At 44.9% G+C, this 21,993-nt stretch overlaps 1 protein-coding gene across 6 annotated transcripts in view; it reads left to right on the forward strand.

Moving 5' to 3' along the window:
- The window catches only part of LOC135378243 (calcitonin gene-related peptide type 1 receptor-like), a 57,663-nt gene that overhangs the window by 12,094 nt on the left and 23,576 nt on the right, over positions 1-21,993 (forward strand). For 4 of the 6 annotated variants that reach the window (XR_010418315.1, XM_064611208.1, XM_064611206.1 and 1 more), the window contains exons 2-3: positions 15,767-15,927; positions 16,859-17,055. Coding sequence is in view for 4 of the 6 variants with exons in the window: in XM_064611208.1 (XP_064467278.1) it covers positions 15,856-15,927; positions 16,859-17,055 (269 nt within the window). In the remaining 2 variants the exon portion in view is untranslated. Of the gene's footprint in view, positions 1-4,942; positions 5,104-15,766; positions 15,928-16,858; positions 17,056-21,993 lie in introns of those variants that run through there. The other 2 variants (XM_064611207.1, XM_064611210.1) reach the window with 2 other exon arrangements.

The following is a 21,993-nucleotide window of genomic DNA, read 5'->3' on the forward strand; positions in this document are numbered from 1 at the left end:
ATTCCTCAAGTCCTCAACTCCTATAAGTCTCCTCAAGCGAAGTCTGTCAAACGAAGTATTTCAGCCTTAGCATCTTAAAATGTAACACAATCGGAGGCAACATTGCTTGGTGACATAAGACTACCACAGAAGGATGCACTGTACAGTCATAGCAAGTTCCGTTCGTTTGAATATTTTATTTTCGTGGTTATTGCAACAAAATATTAACACATTGTTCACACATTCGCATACGTGTAATCGCTCCATTTATTTTTATGAGGGAACGCTCCAGATAGGTAGGAGCAGGGGATACTGGGGGCAGGGGCGGATTTAAGGGTCTGTCATTGGGGGAAGGGGGGGGGGTCTTAAGGAAATTTCGTGCTTTGCGGCACAGCATCATCCAGGAGATAGGGTTTTTACATAGGGAACACAGCCGTATGGGGGGGGGGGTCGCCCCTCGGCCCCCTTAAATCCGCCCCTGACTGGGGGGACAAGCAGCAAACGAGACAAGGAGAGCGAAGGGACATGGACAACTACTAGCAGTTGATCGTGTCCCTTCTGTCCCGTCCCTGCAACGTTCGCTGCTTGTTTACCGCAGTATGATCAGTTACCAAGTGCCCCGCCTACACACCTTAGGAACAGGTCATAGCGTCTCAAAGGGGCACTGAAATAAAAATATCTCCTCGCTGAATGAAATATACGTTACCTTGACATCAACATAAAATGAACGGGAGTCATCCGTTGCGTCGTTCGTGATTCGTGAACGAAAGAACCTGCAATTTAGGCTTTTCCTTCCAGCTCCTTCTCAAGGAGGCCGACAACGCGGAGCGGATTCTCATTGGTCCCCTCAAACGATTTGTCCTGTCACGGCGGGAGATCGTTTGAGGAGGCCAACACGAGACCTCTCCGCATTGTGGCTCATCCTTGTCGAACGAGCTATGTCTGCAGTACACGTATACAGACCGGCAAAGTTATTTGTGCAGCCGCATTACACCTGAGTATCTGAGAGCGACACGTGGCATTACTGTCATGCGAGGAACCAAAATATGGCGCACACACCGAAAAAGAGAAAGCATTCATTTCATTCCTTTGTGGGAGTAGCAGAATTCGTCAGGTGACGAATTCAATATCTTCCGTTTTTTTTCTGTAATCAAACTCAAACTCAAACTCAGAAAGCAGTAGGTAATATGTCTGCATTATTGTGGTATCAAGGAGATTAGCATGCAACAGAGACAGAGAAAGCCTATAGTCCAGCAAACAACGCTTTTAAGATATATATTACTATCATGTTTTCATGTTCACGCGTTTAAACCTTCAGCTGGGTTATATACCGCAGCCTCACCTCGAGGGTATTGCAGGAGTGAATTAAAGAATTGAACTGGAGGCAAAGCACGAACCAAGCATTCCATTCAACGATACACCGAGGAAATAAGCTTGAAACAATCAACTCGACATCAGCACTGCTCAATATTCAATCTACCCTATCAAAGACTTCCTGTGTCGGCATGCCCTGCCAGACAATTGCTCAATGCAGATTTTAAATTATGTTTCACTGTCCATATCTACACGTTCGAGGCTGAACCAGGGATGGACACAAATACATTTTTGATGTATTTAAATATAAATACAAAATACGTTGCCTAAATATGTATATAAATACATTGCATAACTACTTTGTAAGTGCAATATTTAAATACGACATATAAATAGAGTATTTAAATTCCCTAAATACTTTCATAAATGCACTGAATAAGCAAATAACAGGGTGCCTACCAAATTGCAGATTTCGAATTCCCGGACCAAAACAAAAGGGAACTTGGTGCCTGCTAGTAAGTTTTGACACAGATCCTTCATAAAACAGATCATTTATTGACTATTGGTGTTGTCTGCCTCTGAGCTTGTCGTATTGGCGAAGTGATACTCCTGGCAACGTTGCTGTAGTAAAGCCGCCCAAGCACTGATCGGCATTCACAATTTGCTGCGCATCGTCATGGCACTTGCCTGCAATTTTGCCTAACTTCAGCTACTTTTTGCCAAATTTCATGACAATCCCCTGACTTTTACAGTCGCATAAAAATTCCCTGAGAATTCCCTGTTTTCCAGGTTTGTAGACACCCTGAAATAATTAAGATCAATATAGACTAAATACCTATATTTTGGGCATTCAAGCAGACCGTTACGATGTAACACCGTTCCTTCAACATGGTGATGTTAATGATGGGATCATTTAAATAGACGAATAGAATAGAATAGAAGTAGAAAGAAAAAAATGTCAGATTCTGTCGTCCATGCAGCTCCTGTTTGATCAGACGATTTTGGTTCGTGAAAGAAACGAGCCTCACCACAGGAGCTGCAGAACAATATGCACACCCAGAAGGTTCTGTAACATCTAGATATCGGTCCTGGAGTCTTTCTGAGGAGTCAGAGCCAAAGGCTCATATTTGGTGCTGAGTGTGGAAATGGCAGAAATGAGTAACGTTGACGCTATTGGATTGCTGACACAAGTGCAGTATCCATGTATGCCCGAAAGAAACATCTAAAAGTGTTCTAATCCATCAGACCAGGTGAATAACCTATAGCCTCTAAGCAAAGCGTCCGTCATGACAGTACATGCGGGTGCAGAATTTGGAAATATGCGAATTTGATGTATTTACATATATTTACGAAGTATTTAAACAAATAAATACTCAAAAACAGTGTTTAAATATAAATATAAATACATTTATCCAGACTGTATTTAAATGCAAGATATAAACACGTGCATTTATATTTTAAGTAGTATTTGAAATACAATGTATTTAAATACTGCCCATCCCTGGGCTGAACACACACCGCCGATAGAACATTCATCAATGCTTTCCTGTTGACAGTATGGAAATACAAGTTTCACGAATGATGCTAATAATGTAATTCCTGGCTTTACGTCGCGAGACAACTATGATCATGAATAGAACAAAACAGAAGTAGAAAGAAAAAAAAAATGGAAACGTAGGTCGGCACTATTATCGTGAGCGACGCCACAGTGGTCGGTCTGTGCATTAATTTCGCACACCTGAGGGTTCTAATGTCCACCGAAATGTCAGCACGGGGTACACCGCATTGTAACTTCCCTCGCGGAAGACGGCGTGTCTGAGCAACTTGTAACCTGCCACCAACTTGCTGGCATTATCGGCTGGGATCGAACCTGCTACCTTGGGATGAGTGGCGGACGGATAATAATAAAAATGCCCAGGTTGCCGAGCAGATGCGCTGCAGTTACTTGCGAAATTAGATTTGCAGTTTCTGCGCAGCGCATGTACCTTTTTTTTTTATTCCGTGCTAGCGCCGCGAAGCAACTGTGAGCGGCGTACAGATGTGGACAGATTGAGAGAGGACAGCAGGAAGGAGTGGGGGACAAGGGGTTAGTATACGTCCTGGGCCGACTTCAAGGGCAAGTGCCGACATTCGTCTGGAAAGCCTTCGGAAAACCCAGGGAAAACCTCAGACAGCACAGCCGGTGGTAGGATTCGAACCCACCACCTCCCAGCCTTCAGCACGACCTTGGCTGCCGTCAACGAGCGGGACGCCGCAGCGCAGGTACCACCAGAACTTAAAACGTGAGCGGGAATCAAGTAGTAATCAGGTGTAGAGTTTATGCGCGCGTGACAGAACTAAGCGTAGTGTTTATGGCGATGCGTGCTGCTTTGGCTAGAGCTTCGTTCACTGGCACACACAGTTGACCTGGATCCTCTACGTCTTTCACTACGCGTGACACGTCCTCCCCTGTACCAGCCACCTCGGCCCCTTGCACACACCTCCGCCTTCGCCAGCTATTCCAATTTGTTTTGCACCTATGTTATCCTGACATCGAACTATGCCCGTAACAGTTGGTGACTGAAGAAGGAAGTGACTGCTACGTTGAAAACTGAGCCACCAGTGTTGAAGTAAGAGCTGGCAATCCTATCTTCCGCTGTGCGTGGCCCTTCGACCGCTTGACGAATGTGCTATGCGGCTTGTTACTATATTGATAACCGTGCAGCTCGTCAACTGTGCGATGCGGGTAGTTTTGAAAACTGGATATCTAGTAGGTTATGACGCTTGATTTTCGCTGAAGCAGAGTTATTGCAGGGTGTTTCGTTGCGATAACAATCTCCGTCATTCTAAAGGACTTATCCACGGATAACAAACTCAAATCATACATTGAAACTTAATGGAACATGAAATCATGGATGTCGCTTCCCGGAGCATTTTCCATCGCTATCGTTCTCAGCATAGAATTATTTAAAAGGATCATCGGAGCATCACCCTAATAAGTCAGCTATACGATGTCGCCACGAGAAATCTGTCAATGTCTTCGAAGAGTTTTCCCAAACAGATTTTAAAATATTTCCTCCACTACTTTTTGCAACAAAAGGAGAAGTATTTCGCACGGTAAAAATCACCATAGGTATTTCCGGTGTGCTTTGTCAACTTAGGATCATAGGTAAACGGAGAGGATGCAAACTTCGAGCATTGTTATATATAAAGCATGTCTCCCAGAACCTCTGAAACATGTTTGCTGAGCACACGTTTCTTGCCTTGACCCCCCCCCCCCCCCTTTTTACTTTTTATTGTCTACTTCGGCACGACCCTAAAAATATGAATGTTTGTGATCAATCTGTTGCTTCAACCATTTTCTTTAGACATGTTCCTTGGAGAGAAAATATCATGGTGACACAATATATTCGTCCATTTTATTATCCTCGTCTGACGCAAGCATGATGGACACTCGAAGAGATCGTCGAGGTGCGCGCTGTCTCCAAAGCGGGTTTTGTTGAAACAGGTGGATAATTAAGACAAGGTTCCACTTCAAGGTGGACAATCTGTTTGCCGGCCCACAATTGTGGCTGTACGCACAACAGCAAGAACTAGGGCGGCTGGCCTAATGATAAGAAGATTCCCACTTGGCGCACGTTATGTCCTCTATCAGGTGCTGTCGTCGCAGCGATAAGGACACTCCCGGGGACTTTGTCGGCCTCTGTCCACATTCGCCAGCCAAGAGGCCTTGGGCCTTCCCGTTGCACCACGTTATTACCTTTGTTGCCGTCGGATGCAAATAATTGCCTGTTGCGGGTTTTGCAGCTTAGCCCCTTTGCTCGATCACAGGTACGTAGACTAAATTGTCTGGCTTTTTCGACGATCGCCATATTTCAATAATGTGACTTGGTTTCCCATCATTAACGCGATCATTTGCAAGAGCAGTTTACTCAGCGTAGGCATAACAGACCTTGTTCTTTCACAGTCTTTAGCAGAAGAACGGCCACAGGACTGGTTACGTCGAAGCGCAGTCCAATCGTGCGAAGCGCTCCCCAATTAGGGCAGATTATCTTCGGTTCGGAGGGAAATCGATAGCCGATATCGATACCGAGAGATGCTATTGCGCGCGTTCTTTCGCTCGCTCGCTTGTTCGTTCGTTAGAGCGGTGTAATATGCTTGCGTGCTCAAGTAAGTTTGGTTGCATATGTGAATGGCACTGGTGTGGGAAATTACGCGAAACCACTTCCAGAAGAGCAGTGTTGTGTGGTGACGTTGTTGCTTACGGCTTGTGCAAAATTGGGAGGAACGTTATCGCGTTGGATGGATTCAGAAGTACGTAATACTGCACTGAAATACTTAATACTTCATGCATATTATGCACGGAGAGAACCCTATATAATTTCGTATGAGTCACTTGGAAGGCGTCATAACCTGCAAGCAAATGCTGTCTCCCTTTTTCATCTTTTCTTTGATGTCGTCATAACTGACGACATTGAGCGTTTGGTGTCGGCTCAAGCGTGACGAGACCGGGGAAATCTTTCGTCCATTCGTTATTGCTTTGCGGTCAGAGATAAGATAACGCGCAAGACGGACAGCCCAGATAAGACTGGCGTATGGAACATGAGCACCGCTTTTTTGCATTTTGCTGCATCGGACAGATACGCTCACTGTTTCCTAAGAATAGACGTCGTAAATCACCTCAAGTTGTACGCAGTCGCTGGAGTATGTACAGCGTTTAGCATCTTGGTACCTTGTCCCAAGTGCAGAGGGATAACAAACATATGCGATATGTCTCGGTACTATGGTTCAAACGCTAATGGCTGTTTTTCACCTTCAGTCGCGCGTTAGATGATTCGCTCCATAGTACACAGCCTTATGCATGCGACGTGTCGGGTGGCAAATTTCAGCACAGACGGTAAACATGTGCAGACTACCGAACTTGTTTGCGGGGAAACACCACTTCGGGATGCAAAAGGCTGCGTTCGCTGAGATAAACGTCTAACCTACTTAGTCGAATAATTGGAACGAGTAAAAGTTCAACAAATGGTGTTAATTCTCTCTTCTTCCTTGTGCTAGTAAATTTGAGGTTGTCACTGTGAGATACGCAACAGGAGGGACACGAGAATTTAATGAATTGCACCAAAGAGAGTTTAAAGCTGAGCTTGTTGTTATGTTTCCGTAACCTCACTGCTAGAAGCGCACACAGAAGAAGAAGAAGAAGAAGAAGAAGAAGGGACCAAGACACACATCAGCTCCTTGTTCTTCTATATGCGCCACTGGCGTTGTAACACATTACGTTACATAACTTTGTTGCTAGTTAAAAATGTAAACATGCGCCGCATTGCGGAGTGAGGTCGCCACAGATCATTGCGTAAACCCCAAACGTTTAGAGAACCGCGCATTGGCAAATTCGATCGGTGGATCAGTCGGTAGCGTGTCCGTCTACTGATCCCAAGGTTGCCGGTTCAAACCCTGCCGGGACGCTGAAGATTCCGTGCCACTACATCCAACGTGCCATTACATCCAACGTGCCATTACATCCAACGCGCCGGTACATCCAAAAACGAGCCGTTACGTCCAACATGCTGTTACATCCATTGTGCCGTTACATCCAACGAGACGTTACATCCATTTTTGGCCACTACATCCACGGGTCATTACATCCAACGAGTCATCACATCCATCGGGCCAGTACGTCCAACGAGCGATTACATCCACGGACACAGAATACTCGGTCAATGTTTTCGTCGCTGTTCTGTGCTTGTTACGCAGCGCCTTCCATCGACCATCTCAAACGCGGTGTTCTGTACTTTTTTGTCGCACCTACGTCAGTGGCCAGCAAGTCTTGAGGTCGTTAATTCCTTAGTTGTTTTTGAAACTTAGGAAACTTAGTTGCTTTCAAACTGAGTGGTCCCAGTGCGAATGTCGCGGTTCTGCGCTTTATTCGCCAATGATCTCCTTCACCTATGAAATAGCGTCCTGGGTGTGAATCACGTGGTGTGAATACCAGATAGGGTTGGGAAGGTGCACACACCTGGTCACCTGAATCCGGGAAAAACCACGGGTTGACCCAGAAACGGGTTATTGTTGCTGCCTGGACGATTCCACGGAGAAGAATTCCTCTGACACAGACTCCACACCGGACAGCGAAATGATCGTATTGTGCGGAGATAGCGACTTGGAAGCGCTTTTGTCGGCCGAGTAAGTGTTTTGGGACGGAAACTTTAAGCATAACTCACCAGAATTCATGAATCCCGTTGTACACCCTTCATGTCTCAATACGAGGAGAGTGTCACCCTGTGGTGTTTGCTCTCACCAGGCGACGTGACACAGCCGCCCATGAATAAACCCATGATGTAATTCGTGACACACTCCTACACCGTTTCAGCCACTTGGGAACACTACAAAGCTCAGGTTACTGGATGTTTCACTTCGAAGTTGCAGCTATGAATGCAGCAGTGACAGTGTTCAGCGCTGTACGTGTGAATCAGGCGATAAAAATAAGTGCCTGCGCCTTTCATTATGCGACGGCGATAAATGAAAAGCGGGACTAGCTTTGCTTGAGAACCGTCTGGAGGACAATTAAGAAGTACGAGAGTGGTTCAGGACGGTAAGGCACCTGCCCTTCCTCCCCGAACATTTCCGTCTCCCGTTCAGCGAGGATTTTATTTCCAATCCACCTCACCAAGTATCACCTCTTCTGAGCGCTCTGCTGCGGCACTTCATATCCTACTTCCACGATTTTGGCTGACATACGTTCCCGTCCGTGACGTATAGGACCACTTTGGCAACCCCGGAGCACGCATCGCGAATGTGGTTGAGGGTTGGCACAATGGACTCCATGACCAACTCCCGAACCAGCTCCCGAGTCTCGCGGAACTTCTTGTATTTTTCCAGAAGGTGCAGCACGCCGCAAAGTACCAGCTGTGGCTTCTGCTGTGCCACCCTGCAGCGCTGCCCAAGCCACAAACGTCACGAATCCGGGAGAGGAACGCCCGGCATGCCGAAGAGATGGAACTATTTCGCCACTATTTTTTGTGTGCCCTCGTTCAATATAAAGACGTCGCAACGTATCTGAAACGCGTGATAGATGTTGGGGTTTTGCCATGTACATAATGTTACAGTCCGCGAATGAAGCGCTGTTTGCAACTGATGTACCTACTAAAATATAGAATGCACTTTGCTATTATCAATTATGGCCGCGCTGCTCAAGAAACTGTGATCTTTTGCTGTTAAGTCACTGGTATACCTTTGGTAATGGTAGCGTTGCGCAACTATATAGCGAGAGCAGCACACAGATAAGATCATTAAAGGGACCGAAAAGTGAAAAATAACCCTCATATTTTTGCCCACTGTCGTGCACAACATCGTTGTTTGATAAGATACAGAAAGCATTACTTCTCAATTCCGCATATTTTTTACGTATAAATATTTTGAAGATTGCCGGAACATGGACGGTGCTGCCAGCGAACGGCGAAAAAGAGCAACTTGGGTTTCAGGTCCAGGGCTCCCAGGGATTGGTCAACCCTTACCACGTGAGAGTTAATTTTGTAGAGAACAAAGCTGACGCACATTATCTTACAGCTAAACGCCATTTTAAAAATGACGCTCACTTCCATAGCTTTTACGTTAATGAAGCATTCAGCTAGTTCGCCGCTACGAGCTACGATCGCCGCGCCATCTGCAAGGCCGTCTGTGTTATCGCGTTTATTGTTTACGTCGTGGGTGGTCGTGTTGGTCGCGCGAAGAGATGTTGAAGAGATGACATGTTCGTGGTTGTTGTGTCAATTATTCGAGAGGCCTACATGTGCCTGGTGTAGTTTTGGTGTTCGGGGATGCAAAAATCATGTTCGTTCACCATCGGCGGCGGGCGTTTTCTACCACAAGATTCAAGAAGAGAGTGCGCGAAAACGAATGTGGTTCGAAACACTCGGTTATTAGATGTAGCAGTCGTGTCGTGTGTGCTGAGCTCATTTTGCTGCCGATGACTAAGAAGATGCCGTAGAAGGCGAATTGCGAAGACGTCCGAAGGAAACTGCCGTTCAGTAACCAGTGATTTTGCTTCACCGAGGTGACGAGTTCAACACAACGTCTTAGGTATGTACTACAGGCGTCACACATGTATAAATTATAATATAGCGACGACGTATTCCATTTAACTTATGTTATCCTACTTGACCCGTACTCAACATTGTCAACGTCAACAAATTTAATTTTAGGGGCCTTCCAGTGTTGAAGTGGCTCAAAACTGTTTCGTGTGTGTGTGATCCAGGCACTGACATGACAGAAATAGCTGAAAACAGGTATGCAAAGTCCACAGATGGAAGCACTAGATTTGTTACGTGTTGCAGACATTGTGACATTATTTTTAGTCTTTGGACAGGTGCAGAACATTAGTATGACGTCAACAAGGGAAGAAGAAACTGGTGAGAACTACTAGCTTGTTTGAAGGGTACAAGAATACTTCATGTTGAGATGTAGTTATGACTTTATGACTAAGGAACGCTAATTAATTTTCTAGAGATGCATCTTCTACACTTGAATGCCCAGTGAAACAGCAAACGTTCATTGTCTTTGAAGCCCCACTACTGGAATTGTTCAATGTGTGTCAGAGCTACAGCGAGCCATGCAAGGTTACCACATCATATTGGTCCTAAATTTGCAGAGCTCCCCTATCTAGGACGCAACTGTCATTTCTCTTTATTGCTCTTCCGATCCTACCTTCTCAGAGATTAATGTGGTTCACCATACACTGCATGGGTACTGCCTTTCTCTATACTCATGCTTTCGGTTTCTTGTTCTGTTGAATAAATCTTCACTTGAGTTTGAGAGCCATCATGATGTCTACTGTGTTTGCCTCTCATCTATATTGATGTGCTGTAACGGTATAGCACATCGACATGCCAACAACCTACCAAACAACCTTGCTTAGTCCTACTTTTGGGGTGGAAACTGCACGATGTGGTAACATCTACATATATAAAGTTTTAATCGACGGAGATTTGCTGTTTTTGTACAACCTTCATTGTACATTTGTTTTGTCTCACTTAGCATGCCGGAAGAAATGTTCTGATCTTCATCAAGACGACAGGTCATTGTTCGATCTGCAGCATTATTGTTCCTGTAATCTTTTCACCAACAGAGAATACAAAAGTGAACAAATGGTAAAATATAACTAGCTTGTTAAATTCAAAAGGGAAAGACGAAACTGTTTATACTGCTCTTGTTTATTTTGTTGCAGGTTTTACAACTCTATCAAGTACGTCAAAACATCAGAGGGCAGGAAGTCCTACTCTGTTTCCTAAATCCCTGGACAATAAAAAAGAAAGATATAGTTTGAGTTGTGACAAAATGTTGCTTCTGCTGTTATATTATATTTCAATTAAATGTTACGATGCATTTGTAGTGTACACTGAAGCCAATTTCAATTTGCCGGGCAGTAAAAAGTACTTTACAAAAGTACATCTCAATTACAGTAACAGAGAACTTATGCAATAAATTATTTAGCCATTTTGGAGTACTATGCACACCAATGGTGCATGGTTAACTTTGAAACCAGATCAAGGGTTAATAATACTTGAAGTAAGCCCTCAAGTCCTTCTTTACAAATGTTGGTGACGTCTAATGGGTGACGTGATAATGAATCAGTTACAAGTACTACTCCGTTTAGCAAAACAGAGTTAATTAAGTGTTAGATCCCAATCTTGGTTCAATTATTAGTTGACATTTGGAAACGTGGTCACTAAGAAGTATACTAAAAGGTTATGAACACAGTTCAGGTCAATGACACCGATGAAAATTAGCTTACTTACTCCTCACATGAGACTCAATTGAGACATGAGTATAACCTACAAATACATCTATGCCCACAGGTTACTTAACCCTTCACTACCCTTAAACTAGCAATTATAATATGCTGTTCCTGAAGAAATAAGGGTTTTCCGTTCAAGTAGCGCGTAAAGACCACATTGCGCTGCCGGGTTGCCATGCTCTTCGGTTTCTCGGATGTATGTAAAAGACACTTGCAGTACTTCGGTGTCAAGGCACAGTATTTCGAAATATTCGTTAGTTCTGATGCAATCGTCTGTCTGCTTTTTACACGCATTCTCTACCCCTCGGCAGCAAAAACCGTAGTATCCATCCGTAGTATCCGTCGGTTTGCATTTCACACATGAACACCTGCACGACGAAAAAACAGCGCTTGTTTCGGCTTACACAAGTGCTTCTCCCTGATACATGGAAATTTCACAAAGCAGTTCATGCTCACGGCACGGTGAGCTACTGCTGAGGACGAATGTGACTCCGATTAATCTCTGGACGAGGAATCTTCTGCTGCGAAGAACACACTTAACACGCTAACGCACGAACAGTTCTGTGTGAGCGACAGTTCTCGAATGCGGAATTCCAGCGCACTCATGTCCAAGAGGCTCGACATTCTCGACATAGAAAGTGGTCACAAATGCCCACTGCCATTTTCGTTTTCGCCGGATTAGCGCCCGGAAGTGCGCGTATTACATGCGTCCTCGACAGATGGCGCGGGGTCATGCAATTGTTGACAGACTGCTCGGATTCCTACTAGGTCCCTGGACATGCAATTATGGAAAATTCGATTACAGAAAAACTACAGCGATTTCAGCGGAGTTCTTTGATATTTGAACTTTTGAAGGTTCAAGCTTCTCGCTGAACATAAAGTTTTGATAGGTTTATATTCACTTTTCGGTCCCTTTAAAGACACGTTTATGCTTAATTCATTTTATGTATTTTATTTTCAATGTCTGCCACACGTTGTGGACGTGAGGGTGGCAGGTCAAGTTAGCGCTTGAGCAGCTTCCCGTCGTGACGGGCCATCTTATGCTTGTAAAAGCTTTTATTGTGTGTGCGTGTTTCTTTTCTTTTTCTTTTTTGAGACTGTCTGCGGTTAGTTTGTACTGGTTCACGTTTCAAGTTCGTCCGGGAAAGAATGAGGTGGAAATGAAAGCCACAATTTGATAAAGTTTTCGCATCGAATTTGGATGCACACGTCCGCGCGTCCCATGCCAGCGTATGTTTATTGAAAAAAAAAAAGCGGGAAAAGGTTAGTCAGGCATAGGCCGACTTGCTATTCCTTCCATAAAAAGAAAACGAAAAAAGAAAGAAAGGAAACACACACACAGCAACCGCCTGCGGGTTGTAGTCGTCTTGAACACAGGCAGGTTACCTGTTCACTCCTGTCATTCCTAATCCGGGCTTCTCCTCCCGTCGGCCTTCTTACCTCCCATCGCCCCCATGGCGACCCAGATTTTTTGACCGTTACGTCCATCGTGCCGTTACATCCATCGTGTCATTACATCCATCATGCTGTTACGTCCAACGCGTCGTTACATCCATACCGTGCTATTACATCCAACGAGCTGTTACATCCATCGTGCCATTACGTCCATCGATGGATGTAATGACACGATGGATGTAATAGCTCGTTGGATGTAATGGCCCCGTACCGACGTTGAATACGGTGTGCTGAGATTTCGGCGCACGCTAAAGAGCCGTCAGGTGGGCAAAAACAGCGTCCATTGTGGCATCGTTCATTATCATAGTTTACCTTTGCACGTTTATTTGTTACAGGAAACCCTACAGCGCCAATGTGGCATTACGTAGAGGCGAGAGGACACCATACAACTCACTAGAAAAAAGAAAAGAAAAAAACATGCACAGTACAAATCAGTTAGCGAAACAAAGGAAAGAAATAAGACTAGACAGGTACAAATATCACTAGGAATACATCACTACAAATAGGATACAAATATCATACATTAGGATACAAATGTCACCAGGAATACACGGATGACAACCTGTTAGTAAATATGGCGCTAGTCCTTGAGAGAACAAGGTCCGGAGGAAGGCTGTTCCACACGGGGATAGTTCGGACAAAATCGAAATTTTTAAAGGCACCGAGGTGAAAACGATATGGATCAACTTTGCATTCGTTATCAACGCGATCAGAGATAAAAACAGGAGCCAAAAGGTACTCGTTTCTAGGGGTTCCATTTAACTCATAGAAGATATCATAAAACAATCTCAGACTAGCCTGCGACCGACGTTTTTCCAACGGAACCCATCCCAGCAACGATTTTAATGAGATAGAGCGGACATATGGTGAATAGTTGTTCATAACAAATCTTGCAGCCTGACTTTGGACTGTTTCTAATTTATACCGCAAACCTAACTCTGCGGGATCCCAGACAGTACTTGAGTATTCTAAAATTGGCCAAACATAAGACAGATAGACGATCTCCCTAATGTCTCTTGGGGCACACTTAAAATTTGTCAAAAAACCTAGAGTCTTACGAGCCTTATTAACAATCTCATCAACATGTTTATCCCACTTTAAGTTACTGCTAATAGTGACTCCCAGATATCGGTAATCGTCCACTGTTTCGAGGATAACATTGTTTAATTTGTAACCGAGAATATGCTTTGTCTGGGAAAACGCAATGCATTTACACTTACGAGTGTTCAAAGTCATGCCCCAGCTGTTACACCACGATTCTATCTTTGCCAAGTCATTCTGGAGGATATGAACGTCTTCTTCTGTTTTGACGGGTCTATACACTACGCAGTCACCTGCAAATAATCTAATGGATGAATCACATATAGTAGCGAGATCGTTTATAAAAATTATGAAGAGAAGTGGGCCTAAAACAGACCCTTGAGGAACTTCTGACGTTACAGCAGTAGGGGGCGACACAGATCCATTGATAAAAATCTAATCTTCGAGCCAAAGCAAAACTGCAGAATCCAAATTCAGAAAAGATAACTTGTATAGCAGCAATCTATGGTCAGCAGTATGGTAAGCTTTCCTAACGTCAAGAAATAAGTAACCAGTTTGAATGCGATTGTCGAAATTAAATGCTAGGTCGTGAAATAAACAAATGAGTCGCGTAGTGCACGGATAATTTCTACGGAAACCATGCTGAAACGGAGTTAGAAAACAGTTGAGGGACAGGTGATTCATAATATTCACACATAAACAATGTGTTCAAGAATTTTCCCTATGGAGTTTAACAGTGAGACAGGTCTATAGTTCTCTACACACAATTTATCACAGCCTTAAAAATAGGTACAACATGGGCAAACTTCCACTGCAACGGGACCTTGCGCAAATGAAGTGAACGTCGAAAAAGTATAAGCAACTAATCTCCAATCGCATTAGCACATGCCTCTTACTCTCTTTTTAACGTTCAGGTTATAAAGTTGGTTAATGATTCTCCGCTTCGACAATGTAATAGTAGACATGGGCCACGGTAAGTGTGACTGAAACCCTGGGTAGGATGTAATATCACTACTAGAAAACATTGATTTGAAATAATCATTTAGGAGGCGACACTTTTCAGCATTCTCGGTTACCATGGTATCACCATGCTGAATAACAGGGATTCCAGTGGACATTTTGTAAATAGATTTTGTTTCCAGAGTACCTTTGAGTCGCAACCTAATCTAGGGCTTAGCCTATTGAAGTAAGTTCGCTTCTCTATACGAATTGCACGATGAAGGCGCTCCTGCACTGCCTTTATTTTGTCATAATTGCTTGAGGTTCTGTCTTAGACGTTAGTTAGATAATTGTATCTTGACGTAAAGCCACGTGTTACAGGAGACAATCTGTTTCTCCCGCTCTTGAGAATAGACGATTTGAGAAAATCCCAGTGCTCCTTGCATACGCGTTGTATCCTGGGAGATTACTGGAATGAGGAAGGCAGAACTGTCCTTCACATTTCGTTTTCGCTGACCTTGACTCCTCGTGGACAATGGGCCGAGAGAGAAGGACCCGAAACAGTTTGGAGACCTTCTCCTCCTTTGTTACCAGCAATTGTTCCCACAGTTCAAAGCGGCGCTAAGCTCTCTGGGATATTCTGAAGTCGTCTATTTTCAGCTTGAGCGACCGCAACTTGATTTCTAGAAAGACGATATTTTGCATCGCCTCTGTAACGACTGACTGGATTGTGATATGAGAGTAACAAATGACTCTATTTGGAGGGACAGTCTGGAGATGTCGGCAGATTTTGTGACTTTTATTCGACTGTAAGTAACGTGTAGATGGTAAATGCGCAATTCCATCCAGCAGAACGTCATAGTTTTTGGGATACGAGAAAGACGAACGGCGTATATTTGATATCCAGTTTCAGTTTTACAGTGACGTAAGTGCGAGCTCTATCGCACGTCGACGAACATAATGAAGGCGTGTGACCGGGATGAAGGTGATTGAGAACTGTTTCAGTGAAACGTTTTTCGTAAAACGTAATCGGAAAAGTGTTTTTTCTGGAATTGATGGCTTGATTGCTTGACAGGACTGAAAACGCAAGCTGCTGAGAGTGACGTCCCGTCAGTGGAAGCGCTTGCCATAAATTTCATCTATGAATAATTGACCGCGAAATTAATAGAAAAATTGTGCGGGCTGACTCTGCGCATAACAAGGAAGTGTGTGATTTTGACTGCCGTTTTGAAATGAAAGTTGAATGTCGTAATATGTTGGACGCAGATGAACTGAGCTGACGAAGCCCATGTGATGCAACCTGCAGAGGGTCCTGGATAGCGTCAGGATTTGGCCGTCTTGGTCTGCCTTCGGTCATGCAAGGGTTATCCATCTGGCTGCTCTTCTTCATACTGCTTCGATCGCTGCTTGTGGTGGTTTCCGTTACGGCAAGTTTCAGTTTCATGTCAGCGGCAATACGAGATGACGCAAAAGAGGGTCAGGTCCCTTACACCGCATTGTCAGATAATAATGAGTTTTAAGCATGGTTCACACTACCGCGTTTCATTGCGTGCGGACGCGGGCGAACGTTGTTTACCGTGGCAACAGACGCGTGCGAGATCTTCCGCAGCAGAGCGCAAGGAATTCGCCCAAGCAGAACTTTTTCCGACGCACGCAGCAAGCCGTAAGCGGAGAACCAATCGCGTTACTTCTTCTCAGGGTGAGATGAATTTCGACATGGCGGCGGCTGTAAACATGGAGCGCATATACAGTATGTGGCAAGAAGCACGATGCAGGATTCGTTACACTTTCATTGAAACTAACAGCAGTTTGTCTCACTCCGAACCCAAACGTGGGCTTCGAGCTTTCCGCTATAACGCTTTGTAGACAAGGGAGGCACGAAAGACCCACATTGGCTGACGCTTGCGGTGAACGCGTGTATGTGAGCAGTGCAGCGGATCGCTTATGTCGCACGTATTTACACGCGGCTATCTACACGTCCGCTATGAGAAATCCTGAAAGAAAGCACTAATCCTGTGAGAAAGTTTGTAGGATTTTTCAAGTTAAGCCAAGCTCGGCAAGCCAAGTGCATACACTTGGCTTGCCGAGTTCTAGACATTGTGTCAATTTTACAGCCACTGGTATGCGTGAGTGCGCGTTGCGCCGTACTCAAACTGTGCGCGCGCCACGAAAGTGCAACGTGCTGCTATAGCTGCTAACGCATGCGTACCCAGACGTCTAGGTGCAGAGCTAAAACTTCCTGACATCGATGTAAAGGTCGTAACCCTTTGTCGTGCTGATATCTGTTCTATTGTGATGTATAAAAGCCGTACAGTCCTTACTCCATGTGGATTTTAATTTTCGGTTGTCCCACTACAGGCGCCGGTGTTACATGGCCGGCACTTCCCGGCAGAGTCTGTGCCCTACACCCCAGGGCCGCCTTTTCATCAATCATCTTTGCACAACGAGACTTGTACACTTCGAGGGGTTCCGCACTCGATGGAACATTTCATGCGTCGGGCAGCAGTTGAGTGCTACATGTACACTAACGGATTACGGAAGGAGTTCAAGGGCAAGTATGTAGACAGTTCTTCATTCGTTCCATCCCAACACCCCGTAGCCTTATTAACCTAACACTCTAAAAAAAAAAAGAACTTCACCGCACAGGACGCTCCTGACTAACCGTCATCACGGATGACATTGTTGTCTCCCCCTGATTTGTTGAAAACGGGAGGCGTACGCCTTTTTGTGACACTTATACAGACATGTTAATTGTCACAAAAAGGCGTACGCCCCGCGGTTTGTACACATCAGGAGTGCTGTACAATGGTTGACCTTCAGCCAGAGCCGTAGCGAGACAAGTTTGCGCCCAGGGCAGGGTAAACCTAAAGCGCCTCCCCACCATTCTACAACTGCCGTCAGAAGCCCTATAAACAAGTAAATTAAACGCCTGTTTGCTCTGCAGAGATCGTAAATTCAAATTTTCTTCATTTCCGCTTTATCTTGTCGAACCAACCTGCCAGGCCCTGCCCTTCGGCGCCCTCTCAGGCGAGGGCGCCCGGGGCGGCTGCCCCTCTTGCACCCCCCTCGCTACGGCTTTGCCTTCAGCGTGCTATGGTGGAGCTGTTTTAAGAGTGATGTCGAATACGTTCTTGAGCTCGCAGTACAAGTTTTGGGCGTCCGTGCGTGGGTTGCGGAAGTGCCGAAGGAAGGTTGATACAGAAAAGGGCGAACAAAATGAAGCATCGCCGCTAACGAACGTGTCAACATGTGCAGCAAAACCTGCTCCTTGATGACGTCTTCCTTTGGAAACATTTGTGCTGTGGGGCATGCGCGGGAGCCATGCCCCAGTGGTCGGGGTCTTTCAAAACTGTTGTCCTGAAGTCAATATGTTCTTCTCTTAACTTAACTTATCTTGCATTTGTTTACAATCTATGTCGGTTGCAAACTGTTGACGCCAATCACTACACTCTCAAAAGAGAACTTCAACGCATAGAAACGACAGTCATTCAGTAGGATATGGTTCTCTTTCCTGTCTTGCTGAAAATGGGAAGTGTATACCTTTTTTGTAGCAGTTAACATACAGGGTGGTCCACCAACCATGATAGAAATCCATAGTAAATAACGTGGGCAACGGAGAGACATGCGGTCAAGGGATTTTTTTCTGCCTGGAACATTTGCCAGACATTGGTACCATTTTCAATGTGTTAGCTGTACTAGTGTCAAAATGCAAAAAGTTGTATGTATGTCTCTCTCTCTCTCTGTGGCGTGTGTCTGTGTATGAGATGGTGAAGCCTCACCGAGGCAGAGGTATACAGGGTGTTTCACCTAACGTGATAAATACCAGTGATATCACGAACCTTTTGAGGTTCGAGTTCGCGAAAGTTCGCGAAATCTGAGCTTTTCGTCAGAAAATTGGAAAAAGTTCGCAGAAGTTCGACTTCGACTGCGCATGCGCGCCACCTCGCTGGAAGCATATGTCTTACGACTCGAAAAGCCGCCAAGAACTTCTGGTATGTTTAGATTATGACGTTGTATATCTGTCTGTGTGCTATATACAGGGTGTTTCATCTAACGTGATAAAAACTTCTAACTGGCGACGTAGTCGCCGGAGGATTGTGGGACGTTCGTCAATTACCTTCTGGAAACTTTTGCCACCGTTAAGGAAGGCTTTGGACAATTTTTAATTGCGGGAAATTTATATTTTTTCAATTGAACTTTGAAAATTGCAGGGCGAACCTCACTTTTTTTAAACAGAAATATGAAGTCCTCCACGGATAATCGCAGACCCAAAAACTATGCACAGTATCGCAACAGAAATAGTCGAAAAAAAAAAAAGAGTAAAATTTCCGCTTTAGCCCCACCTGCTCGATTGTCGCAAAGAAGAGCGTCCGGGAGATGCGGGGAGAGGAGGAAGTGTTCCCGCCTCTTGTTTTACCTTTTTTCCCCCCGCTTTAACCTTGCTACTGGTGACAACCGTCTTATCACAAAGAAAACAAAGCAACCGTCTTATCACAATGAAGGCAAAAGGTGGGGACACTTCCTCCTCTAGACGCACATCTGGCGCACGCTTCTTTGCGAAAATCAAGCAGGTGGGGCTAAAGCGTAGTTTTTACTAATTGTTTCGACGATTTCTGTTCCAATACTGTGCGTCGTTTTTGTTGGGTCTGCGGTTATCCGTGGAGGACTTCATATTTCTTTAAAAAAAGTGAAGTGCGCTTGGCAATTTTCGAAGTTCAATTGACAAAAATAAATTTCCCTAAATTGAAAATTGTCCAAAGCCTACCTAAATGGCGGCAAAAGTTCCCAAAATGTAATTGCCGAGAGCCCCACAATCCTCCGGCGAGTACGTCGCCAGTTACAATTTTCTATCACTTTAGGTGAAACACGCTGTATAAGTGTGACATGTAAAGGGGATATAAGAGGGTAAATGCACATGCAGGTAAATGATATGAAATTGAAGTAGTTGAAGGTAGTTAACAGTAAGAGTAATTAGAGGTAATTAAAGAAAATTAAAGCAATAAAGTTGAGTTTAAATGTAATTAATGTAAGCTATATGTAATTAAGAGAAAGATTAAATGTAATTAAAGGTAATTAACCTCAATTAAAGGAAAATTGAGAGTAATTAAAGCAAGTAAACGTAATTAAAGCGAATTAAATGAAATTCAAGATTACTTCAGGTAACCTGCGGTTACAAACTGCGGTAATAAAAGGGTGATTGAAAGTAATTGAGGCAAAGTAAAGGTTAATTAAATGGAATATAGTAATTGAAATTGTCAAACCGGAAGTCATGTATAGACCGGAGGTGGACAACTGGAAGTCAGGTTAGACAGGAAGTCGAGTTGGGCCGGAAGTGGATATCGGATGTCAAGTGTAGACGGGAAGTGGACAACCGGAAGTCGGGTTTAGACCGGAAGTTAATACCCGGAAGTCAAATATGGACCGCAAAAGGCGCTTAATGCTAACGCATTTCTCTCGCATTTACCGCTAAATCGCGACTGAAGTTTTATTTCATTTCAGTTGATGGAGATTGCATTTCTTGAATTGAACTCCGAAATTTCCTAAGTCAAGCTAACGTTGTCTTTGCGCATATGGGTTCCTCGTGGTCATTTTGCTCGGTATAGCACCTGTAACGCAACGAGAATTGCTGAAATAAATTGGCCGAAAATCCGCGGAAATGAGTCCTTGACTCCGCCTCTTTTTTGTCGGCTCTAGTTTGAGCGCCAAAGTGCGACGAGAGGAGGTTACATTGACACGCCATACGAGGGAGAGAGGGTTAGAATCCCAACCCACAGAATAATTCCGCTACAGCCCTGCACGGGCCGACTTTTCCGGGCTCGACCCTGCCCGGGCGCATCGAAAAATGACCCCGCCCGGCCCCGTGACTAGAGCCCGGCCCGGCCCGGCGTCTAAGCAAATAGAGCCCGGCCCGTCCCGGTGACCCGGCGAGTAGATCCCGGCCTAGTATTTCCAGCCGCGACGTACGCGTTTCTGGCGATTATCAAACAAATTTATAAGTAAATTTATAAGGAGAGAAGACAAACATACAAGTGATGGCGGTTTAACACCGTAACCGCACGAGATCAAATTAAATCCTGAACGCACGCGGGCATGGGAATTATCGTTACACTGTCAAGATTTTGCGGAGGTAGAGCATGCTGCAGACAAACTGCTTCTCCCAGTCCCTACCCCTCTCACCAAGCTTTGCGAAAGTGATTGTGAAATACGTGAGGAGTGAGGAGCAATATAAAGTGGCTTTGATAATGTTCTAGAGCGTGAAGAAAAACAATGTTCTAGAGGGTAGAATCATATGCATAATGCAGTATCCTTTGCTTGTCTTTGCAAAATATGCACAGGAATAACGCAAGCGCATGATGATATGAACTAATGCATCCCCATTGTGTGGAATTAGCTGCGTGGCCCGGCCGGGCCTGACTCTCGGGAACATATTTGTCGACCCTGGCCCGGCCCGGCCCGCGGCGCTGGCGTATTTTGTCGGCTCGGGCTCGGCCCGGCCAGGCCCGCGGGCCGGGTCGGGACCCTGCAGGGCTCTAAATTCTGCTGCGAAGTATCAGCGAAGTATCTTATGAAGGAAGGTGAAAAAGCTTTGCCTGGCTTTGCCTGCATCAGTTTCAGGGTCGCGCCCTTTTTTTTCTCTTGTCAGTGTGCTTGTTTATCTTTGAGTGCGCATGAACTTGCTGCTCCTGTACACGACGATTTTCACTATGAATGCAGACAGCAGTCTGTTTTCCTGTCCCACATCATCGTCACCAATCCAGCGTGTGTGTGCGTGTTTGTTTCTGCACGAACACCTGTCAGCGCTCTTCTTCATTGTTCGTTTGTTTCAACATGTTGCGCAATGCTGCACATGCAACACTTTTCCTGCGCTCAATTTCATTAGCGGCACTTTCAGTGTAGAACAGGGTACGTTTCCCTGCAAAATAGAGGAGAAACCACCTTAAAAAAAAGAAAAATAAAAACACACGAAAGCTCAAGACGTGAAAACAAAATATCACCACGCACCAGACATAGCTAAAAGTGTTCGAAATGTTCGCCATCGGTTCGAATGCACAGCTGGGCTCTCCGGATTGTCTCTCTCGCTGCCCTTTTTATTTCGGTGCTGGGGAGCAACGAGCAGAAAGCAGTGATTTTGTCCTGCAGGTCAGTTGGCGATCGCGGCTCGCTTTTGTATACTACTTCTTTGATGCGACCCCAGCGGTAAAAGTCCGTCGGGTTTAAGTCAGGAGCCCTGGCGGGCCATGATACTGGACCAAAGCGACCAACCCGGGGGGGGGGGGAGGATATGTTTATTAAGAAAAAAGAAAGGAGAAGAAAAGGAGAAGAAAAAAGGAGAAAAGGGTAAAGAAAAGAAAAGGAAAAGAAGAAAAGAAACGGGGAAGACAAAGAAGAAAAGAAAAGGAAAAGAAGAAAAGAAAAGGGGAAGACAAAGAAGAGAAGAAAAGAAAAGGAAAGGAAGAACACAAAACTAAAACTGAAAAGTCACACACACGGTC

The sequence above is a fragment of the Ornithodoros turicata genome, chromosome 1 (genome assembly GCF_037126465.1).
Source record: "Ornithodoros turicata isolate Travis chromosome 1, ASM3712646v1, whole genome shotgun sequence".
NCBI lineage: Eukaryota > Metazoa > Arthropoda > Arachnida > Ixodida > Argasidae > Ornithodoros > Ornithodoros turicata.